Consider the following 10,135-nt stretch of genomic DNA (forward strand, 5'->3'; position numbering starts at 1 on the left):
TGTCGCCCGCTCTCGTTTGTTTTGCCCGTGTCTTATTTGAGCGCCTTCCTGTTAGCCCCTTAGCGGATCATAAAAGTTTCATCTTATCTTCGAAGGACGAAGGTCTCGGATAAACTCTTGCTTTTTAATAATTCATATCCCCATGGAAACAATCCGCTCCAGCGGTGGGAATCGTCTGCGTTACTGTGTCATTTTCTGTTTTCTTTGCTCAGCCAATATTCAAGTTGTTTGGAGAGAAAATTCCGGATGAAGCTCAGCGAACCCATTTTTTTTTTTTTTTTTTTTTTTTTTTTTTTTTTTAAAGATTGTTTATCTGCAGGAAGAGAAATGAGCGTAGCCCGGGAGACTAAATTCATTATTCCCCGTAATCAAGTCAAAAGGCATTTGACATTATCCTGAGAAGGCTTGCGATGGAAGCGTCAGAGCCACCGTGCCTTCGCTTAATATCATCGGCGAAAGAAACAAATCGGAAAAAAAAAAAAAAATCGACGCACCATTCTGCCACCGACGTCAATTGCCGCAACCTCAATTTCCTGTAAGCGGTTCTCACAAGCTGGAGCTTTCATGTGTTTTTTTTTTTTTCGTTTTTACATCAATGCATCATTTTCGCTTTACATCCAGAAAATAGAAAAAAAAAACCAAAAATAGACTTGCCTACTGTTTGTGCCCTCTAGTGGTGAAAAGGTGTACTTCTCTCTTTAGTACTCAAGTGGAAGGCGACGTGAAAGAGGAGATACTGCAGCCGCCCGAGCCTCACCCCGTGCCCCCCATACTGACCCCGTCGCCCCCGTCGGCATTCCCCACCGTCACCAACGTCCGCCAGGACAACGATCGCTACCATCCCAAGCCCGTCATCCACGTCCTGGCCACCGCGCAGCAGAACGTCGCTCAGGTGAAGCTTTTGTTCTTGCGCCTGATTTTCCAAACAAATCCCAAGACCAGTGCGGTAGGGCTGCGCAATTAATCGAAATCCACCTGCAGTTACGATTATCGCGCCGCCACGATTACAAAATTGGCATAATCGTAAAAACACGATTATTAAAAGGCATTTATCCAATGACACAAGGAAATCTGACTTGAATTTATAAATGTGCATTTTTATTTCAGAACTTATTTGATCGATTTTCTTTGGTCCAAAAGTAACTTTGATAGTGTTTCAAAGAAATGTTGTCCTTGTATTTTTTGGTTTAAAAATGGTCTTGTTTTACCCAAAAATGAATGATTGTTGGAATAATCGTCATTTCGATTATGACTAGGGATGTCACGATTCACCCAAGCCCCGATTCGATTTTCAGTTCCCGATTTTCGATTCGATTTTTCTAAAATTGCCACCGTGCTTGTCTCTGTGCACTCGTGTGGTTCTGCAGCCATCCACAAACGCAATACGCAAATGTTTGGCGCAAAAGCATCATTTGATCTATACATTCAAAATTTGCTATGCATCTGGAATGAAAAAATCGTTTCAAGACATCGTTTTCTAGATGAATTTAATCAACTGGATTTTTCGATTAATAGAATCGATTCATCGGGGCGAATCGATTTTCAATTAATCGTTACATCCTGATTATTTGTGTAAAAATCACAATTATTCAAACAGTCATTTATTTTTTGGTACAAAACAAGAAAATGTTTAAATGTAAGGCCGAACAAAAATGTTTCTATTTTCGATTAATCGGGGTGACTCGATTTTATATCGGTTTTCGATTAATCGTCACATCCCTAATTATGATCAAAACAGTTGCGATCAACATTTTTCTCTTAATCGAGCAGCCCCGCTACAACCGAATGTTTCTTTTTTTTTTTTTCCACATAATTTACTTGTCATGCCTTTTTTTTTTCCTTTTCAGAATGAAGGCACAGCAAAGGAGAAGAACCAGTCGGAAGCCAGTCCCAAAACACACACCAGTCCATCACAACCCAAAGACCGACAGCTGCTCTGCCAAAAGCAGCAAATGTCCAATCGGGATCTCAACGAAAACTACAACAACAAACTATCTGCGGCGGCGAAGTCCGAATCGGGGCGAAGCGCGACCCCGCCCTTGCCCGTATCCCCCGCGGCCGATTGCTGCGTGGCGCCGCGCATCGAGAGGAAGCTCAGCATCGAGATTAAAAAGGTGCCTTTGCAGGAAGGACCTCGTAGCTTCGACACTTCCTCCCCGGCGGCGGCGGCGGCGGCGGGCGGCGGCTCGGCCAACAGCGGATGCATGCTGCAGCGATGCCACGCCTTCAAGGCCCGCTCCGGACAGTCCCTGCTCACGTCCAGCTCCTCGCTGTCGGAGGACTCCGGCGCCGAGGGCGGAGCCGGCGGTTGCGGGGAGAGCCAAGCGGACGGCGCCCTCGCCAGGCCCAACCACCTCCCGGTGAAGAGCGACGGGGGGGAGCCGAAGGCCAGCCACGCCGCCTGGACTCAACCCTGCGGCAGCCCCGAAAAACCCTTCCCCAAGACCTCCTCGTCTTCGTCCTCGTCGGACCGCGTCGCCCCGTCCTCCTCCTCCTCGTCGCACCTCTCCTCCTCCTCCTCCTCCTCCTCGTCCTCGTCCTCCTCCACCCCGGTTCGGACCGCGCTGAGCTTCACCAACCCGCTGCACTCGGACAACTCGGACGAAGAGGGCGACGGGGAGATGTCGGCGGGCGGGGCGGGGTACCGCACCAGCGTTTCCACGGCGACGGTCGCGTCCCTCCACTTTGGGGATCAGCAGCTGCTGCGGAAGGTGTCCCCCATGTCCATCGCCGGGCAGAGCTCCTCGTCCCCCGCTGCGGCCACAGCAAGTACGCCCGTCAGCTTTAGGCTCCGCCTTTGCTTTTCGGAAGAAACTCATCAAGGCCTTTTCACACTGCACTTAGCGCGTCGGCAGAGCGATTTCAGAGTGCTGACAGAAATGCGCCAAAAAGTCCCCCCCGGTTACTTCCTGGTGTGCTGCTATGCAAGCATTTCCAAATGTAGGCGAGCTTGCAATGTCGTGGCGGCGAACACCAAGAAAACTAAGCGCAGTGTGAAAAGGACACTAGCGTTAGGGCTGCTCGATTATGAAAACAAAATCAATCACGATTAGGGATGTGACGATTCACTCAAGCCCCGATTCGATTTTCAGTTCCCGATTTTCGTTTCGATTTTTTTTCCGATTTTATTTTTCCCATCGGCAAACGCAATGATGTTTAGCACAAGCGCGTAATTTGATGTACACGTTCAAAATGAGATCTGGAATGAAAAAAAACATTTCAAGACATTTTCTAGATGAATTTAATCAACTTGATTTTTCGATTAATAGAATCGATTAATCGGGGTGAATCGATTTTAAATCCATTTTCGGTTAATCGTCCCTAATCAATTGTTTGGGTGATAATTGAAATCGCAATTAATCAAACAATCATTTATTTTTTGGTACAAAACAAGAAAATATTTATACGTAAAAAGTTTTTATAGACAAATAAATGTCAGGCCAAACAAAATTTATAAAGTTAGTTGTTAAAAAATAAAAACAGATGCAAATGTATGATTTCCTGATTTCCAAAACAGTGCATTGGATATAAATGCATATCTAAATAGTTTTTTTACGATTATGCACATTTTAATTTTAATTAATAATTATTTTTTGGTACGAAACATTAAAATGTTGAAACGTAAAAAAAAAAAAAAAAATTAAATATAAAGGCAAACAAATATAAAAACTAAACAAAATTATAAGAATTGGATATAAATGCATATTAATCGTTTGTTTTACGATTATGCCAATTTTGTAATCGTGTATTGCAATGTAATTGATTTTCGATTCATTGCCCCAATAATCCTAAATGCCATAGACGTTACAATAAAATGTTCCGATTTTTTTTTTTTTTTTTTTTTTTCCGTGAAAATAAATTCTAATGTCATGAAAACAGCCTGGCGCAATCGAGCAGAATCGCCGGTTGATCTCATCTTCATAATCGGCGCACACTTTCTGGGTCAGTGACGATGAAGCAATCTCAGAACACACGTTGATGAGTGAACTGTATCTGCAAACATTCTCCAAAAAGTGCTCATATTGGAGAGTGTGCGTTTTGAAATGATGTTTGCCTGTGTGTGTGTGTGTGTGCGTGCGCGCGCGCGCATGTTGAATGGCGAAGGATCAATGGTGCATGCGAAAGACGATTGCGCTCACGGGATTGCGGTGGCGCGAGGCGCTTTTCAAGCAGCGGAGGTGTCACGCTGGAGAATCGCATTGAGAGAAAAAAAAATGGGCGGGGCTCTGCTGATCTCTGCTTGCTTGGTGGCTGCTTGTTTTCCTCCACTGATTGCTTCTCAATCCGCCAATCAGTCCATCCAGATTGCCTTTTTTTTTTTTTTTTCTCATTTTGTAATATTTGACCTCTGACCCTTTGAACCCAGACAGCTGGGACAGTGACGGCTCCCCTCCCCCCCTCCCAGAGAGGACCCCCGAGTCCTTCATACTGGCCACAGGTGCGTTTTGCCTCAGTGGGCGGGGGGGGGCGAGTGGGTGGGGGGCACCCCCCCCCCCACCCCCACCCCCCCTAGATGATGGCAGGACCTTCTTATGCTCACGTCCTTTTCCGAAAAAAAAAATCAATAAATCTGGAAATGGAGCTTTACAATGAGAAGTGAAGTTTATACAGTTGTCCAACAGAGGGCGCTGTCGGCCCTTGTACCGGAGACTATTGTGAAGCACAGTTCGGATTTGAGCCAGATTTGGGTTTTCAAATGGCTGCTTTCTCCCCCTCCCGCCCCCTCCCCAGACCCCCCGGACGTCAGGACGCCCGCCTCGGCCGAGTGGAGCGGTTCACACAAAGGTGAGTCCGCCTGACTCGTTTGTGTCTGCTTGGCTTGGCTTGGACACATGACGTCACTGGCATATTTTTTTTTTTTTTTTTTTTTTTTTTTTTTTTGTACGCACGCCAAGAAGAGGATGAAAACAGTGCTGACTTTCAGTTAATGAGTCACACAAATGGCATTTGTCGGCAAATGTCGGGCAGACAAATGGAATTGAGAGCAAGTGTTTGGTAGGCGGCGTAGGTCATGGATGGACGGATTTGTGAGGATCCGTCACGTGTTTGTTTTTGTGCAGATTTGTCTGAGTGTGTCAAAAAGACGTCTCCGGCTGATAGTCAGTCTTGCGGTACCACAGCAGCCAACAGCAAGGCAGACCTGAGTGGGTAAGTCTGCTTCATTTTGGTCGGTCGGTAGGCTTGATTTTTGGCCTTTAGATTTTATTTTTATTTTATTTTATATTATTTTAGCGGTAGGCTTTATTTTATTTTCTAATGTTTTTTTAGTTTATTTTATATTATTTTATCGGTAGGCTTTATTTTATTTTTTAATGTTATTTTATTTTTATTCCATTTTATTTTTTATTTTATATTATTTTATCGGTGGGCTTTTTTTTCTAATGTTATTTTATTTTTATTTTATTTTTTATTTTATATTATTTTATCGGTAGGCTTTATTTTATTTTTTAATGTTAATTTATTTTGTTTTATTTTATTTTTATTTTATTTTATATTTTATCGGTAGGCTTTATTTTATTTTTTAATGTTATTTTATTTTTTATTTTATATTATTTTATCGGCTGGCTTTATTTTATTTTTTAATGTTCATTTATTTTATGTTTTTTTTTTTTTTTAATTTTATATTTTATTATTTTATATATATATATTTTTTTTTTTGTTTTGTTTTGTTTTTTTTAATATATATTATTTTATCGGTGGGCTTTATTTTATGTTTTAATGTTATTTTATTTGTAATTTTTTATTTTATTGCATTTTATTGATGGATGAGTACCGATTTTATTTTATTTTATTTTATTTTATTTTAGGGATGGATGAGTACCGATACCTGGTATCAGAATCAGGCCGATACCAACCTTATTTGTAGGTCTTGGGTACTCATAGCGGCTGCCGATGCCAGTCACCGATACTAAAGCGAAAGAAAAGTTTGACCCATCAAAAAGAGTTCTTAAAGTGTTAAATGAAATTATATTTATCATTAGCACTAAAAGTATCGCTTCTCTGTATCTGTGATGACTCAAAGTAGAGCACTCGTCCCCGAATATACGTCCCTGTTTTTTCCTTTATTTTTTTTTTATTATTAATTTATTTAGTGTCAACGTCAGTGCTTTATGGTTTCATATTCATTCATCGATCCTCCTCTCTTGTCTCCAGGGTTCGATAACCGCTGCATTCCAGCCAAAGACGCTCAACAACGCCCCCTGGAGTGGACGCGACGGAGCGCTCTGTCCACAACAAGGTCCCCCCACCCCCCCCCCCCTCCCTCCGCCCTCCGGAGATGGACCAAGATCTCACCCGGGTGGTCCGAAACCACAGAGCTTATAAGATGCCACCCTGCCGGCTGTGCGTTTTTAAAAATTTTTTTTTATTTTATTTTTTTATAAACAAGTGGGAGCCCCCCCCCCTTAAGTCCCCCCCCCCCCGCAACGCGGGATCCATCCGTGACCTGATAGCAAATCAAGACGGCGATCTTCTCTCTGAGCTGGAGACATTTCCTCTTTGAACCAAAATGGAAGCCCCCTTCTATTAGAAGGGGCAACCTTCCGTCGAATGAGCAACAATCGTCAAAGCGAAGTCGGATAATCGTACCCGTAGTCCCGCCCACTTACCCGTCGACTCACCCCTCACTTTCTGTGCGCGGGTGCTGCATTACCGAGGATGAGCGCTGGAAACGACGGTAAAAAAAAAAGACGGGCGCGGACTCTTGTGTCTCCTCTTTCATGGTTGACGTGGCAACACGCTAGCTAGCATGCGCGCTAGCTTAATAGTTCCATGTTTTCGACCGGGCTCCCAGAGTGACGTGGTTTGGTCCTAAGACGTTGCGACCTGTCCGCTAAGAGATGACGAAAGGTTCCCACCACGCGGTACGGTTCCAGCAGCCCGCAGTGTGTCGAGAAAGTGGTTTAGACGAGGGCCCGGACGATTGTTTTCGCAGCTGACGTGACCCGCTATCCTACTCATAATCGGCTGTTTTGCCGATTCATCGGCGATATATGCTCAGTGAATTTCATGAAACGGGCAATGCTGTTCAGTAGGGGGTGTAACGATGAATCGAAAATCGATTAATCGGAAATCGAGTTGATTAAATTCATCTAGAAAATGATGCATAGCATCCAGATGCATTGGACTTTTTGATTAGCGATTTTTTTTTTTTTTTTTTTTAATGTGGAACTGAAAATGGAATCGAATCGCAGCTTGGGTGAATCGTTACATCCCTACTGTTCAGTGATGGAGTCAATCAGAGTGATGTCCGCGCACCGTTTGTCCACTAGGGGGACATATAACGTGTGGTCCCAGTTATCACAGCACGGCCGTGTTGCTTATATGCTACTACATACATATAAGTTTGAAATCGAAAAGATGAACTCATCTTATTCGCAACCAAAATGAATAGAACTGTACAGCTTGGTGGAAAAATGCTTTTTTGGGGGTCACGAGGCTACTTTCTAAGGCGATATAAGGGACGTTTATTTCAAAAGACGAGACGAAACTGCCATACCGTATATCGCTGGCGTCAGGCCAAAGCCTCAAAAGTCACCTTTTGGTGAATTTCTTTTTTTTTTTTTTTTTTTTAAATCTATACTAGAGATAGACCGATGTTTTTTTTTCTAGGGCCATACCGATTATTAGTAGTCAAGGAAGCCGATATTTGGAGCCGCTATTAATTTTCACAGAAAAAGGTTAATCGTCTTCGAGAATATCGTCGCTGTCATAAAAATAAAAATACTTAATCTGCATTTTTTTTTTTTTTTCATTTTCTTATTTTTAAATTAGTTAAAAATTGGAGATAAGTGTTTTAAACAGGACCGCAACCATTTTTCTGATTTGCATAACGTTGATTTAAAAAAAAAAGAATCTTAAAAAAAAGACATATTGTATTGTATTGACTTCAAATAAAAACAAAAGGTATTTCCAGCGTCCGTAGAATCTCTTATAAAGTTCACTGAAAATGTAAATACTTCCTTGAAGTTAACACTGTTTTAAAAAAAATAATTTTTTTTTTAAAAAGACCGATACGATATTCACTAAAATACTGAAGATCGTCGCCGATAATGCGATAACATGCGGGGGTGTTACTTATACACATTATCAACCAATCTAAAGTGTTGAAAATGGCTTGCTTCTCTTTCACGATACAATGCTTGATAGTTCACAAACCATTTTTCGGGGTCTCCTGAAAATTTCGGAGGTTTAATGTTTTGGCCTGAGCCAGCGATACGCCGATTGGACCACGAACAAATCTGACCATATACCGGTTCACCACATGCATTATTTAAAGCCGTTAATAAGGACCAAACAACTACGCTTGAAGACTCAGGATTTTTTTTTTTTTTTTTTTTTTTTTTTTTTTTTTGTAACGTCCCTTTCTCATCAAGCCGTGCTATTATATTTAGCTCTTAAACCGCTTGCTTCATTTTTTCCTCGTGGGGGAGGCCATCGGGCGAACGACCACGTCAGTCAACTTATATGGGAGCAAGCTGTCACGTTGCACGTGCGAAACTCTCGCGGGAGTTGACCGACACCACAACGTCCAAAGGATCTCAAATCTGACCCACGACTCACAAGGTTTCTCTCCACTTCTTTTACAGTATACACCTTGTTTTATTTATTTTTTTTTGTTTTTGTAACGATTTCAAGACCGCACAGGACAGTTGAGCTCTTTTTCCGATTTTCTTTCAGTTGAAAACAGAAGATGTAAGAAAGTCCGTGCAACCCTACAAAAAAGTGTAAATTATTTTCTTGCTGTTAGTTTTTTTTTTTTTTTTTTCCTTTTTGGATAATATTTCAGGGTTGTATTTTTTAATGATATCCTTAAAAAAAAAAAAAACAAGATTATTTTAATTGGTTGACAGAAAAGCAGCCTGTTGGCCCTTTTCGTATAGTAGCCACAAACGGGCTCTGAATAAGATTGTAATATTATTATTAATGATAATGTTTTTTTCTGTAAATGGTTTTAAATGTTATTTTTGTATGCGCAGTTGTTTGTTGCTTCACTCCATCACTACATCTGTTTTTTGTTCACTCGCACAATTCCCGTCAACCCGGTCCAGTTGCATTTTTATTTCTCTTTTCTTGGCCTTTAGGTTTAGCCGACGACCACTTATGCACACTGTCCTAGATTTCAGAACGAGCCCACCTGTGCCTTTACGAGACAGCCTTGCCCCCCCCCCCGTCATCACCCACCTATCATCTTAGTGGCGTTGATATCTGCTGCTGAAGCTCTTTTTGTTTCTGTACCCCCATGTACCCCCCACCTTGCTGTCCCCTAAAAACCACAAACACACACAAACTGTATGTTGCAGAAATCAATCAGTAAAATGAACATTATATGAAGGCGTGACTCCTTTTTTGGTGGGGACTTTTCTGTTGAAAATATTAACATTGATAGGTCAAACCCTCTTTGAATTTGGACGCAGAAATAGAAATATTAAATAGAGGGACGGAGCATAGGTTTCAGCACAGAGGGGGCGGAGCATTCTCGGTGGTATACCACGGTACCCGGCTGTGGGCCGCTTTGAGTTTATGTTTTCCGAATGGTCCCTGAAGTGCACACGAATCTGATTGGCTCATTACAGGTGAGTGATATGTTGGCTCATTACAGGTGAGTGATATGTTCTGTTAGAGTTGGCAGCACGTCGTGTGTTAGATTGGCTGATTTAATTAACATAAAACGAGCTAGCATCTCCATTGCGTAACACTAATATCGCTAGCAAATGACTAAAACAAACACGTATTGGGCACCACTCGTAAGGCACTTTTAAGTGTAGTTGGGTGCCTTCCATTTGTTGAGCTCATGTAAACTGATAGTCATGACTTGCTGGAAATGTGTGTGCGTGCGTCAAGATGTCGCCACCACCTGTACACACACACACGCTAGTAGCACGGATTAATTAATCGCCACAGTCAATTTAATCGCAACCGCAGTTTGCGGCTCGATTTACACTGTAATCCTGCCACAATGCTCATTTCCTCGTTCAACCACTAATCGTCTCGCTTCCCGCGCTTGGCTGCCTCATGCTGATATCGCAGCCAGTCTTGAATCCAGTCAAAGTGTACACAATGCCCGGACGGTTTGCAAGACGCTGTATAATGATGTGTTTTGTGTGTGTGAAAGGGAGATAAGATAATCCTCTTG

The 10,135-nt window shown here is 42.3% G+C and overlaps 1 protein-coding gene across 6 annotated transcripts in view; it reads left to right on the top strand.

Moving 5' to 3' along the window:
* LOC147126782 (tyrosine-protein phosphatase non-receptor type 12-like) overlaps nt 1-6,326 on the top strand; it is a 46,801-nt gene extending 40,475 nt beyond the window's left edge. For 4 of the 6 annotated variants that reach the window (XM_086022754.1, XM_086022756.1, XM_086022757.1 and 1 more), the window contains 2 exons: nt 703-892; nt 1,848-4,356. In XM_086022754.1, coding sequence (XP_085878880.1) covers nt 703-892; nt 1,848-3,053 — 1,396 coding nt within the window. In that variant the 3' untranslated portion in view covers nt 3,054-4,356. The other 2 variants (XM_086022758.1, XM_086022759.1) reach the window with 2 other exon arrangements.
* The last annotated feature ends 3,809 nt before the right edge of the window (nt 6,327-10,135 follow it).

The sequence above is a fragment of the Filicampus tigris genome, chromosome 22, assembly GCF_054856515.1.
Source record: "Filicampus tigris isolate MCC_2025a chromosome 22, RoL_Ftig_1.0, whole genome shotgun sequence".
Classification (NCBI taxonomy): Eukaryota; Metazoa; Chordata; class Actinopteri; order Syngnathiformes; family Syngnathidae; genus Filicampus; species Filicampus tigris.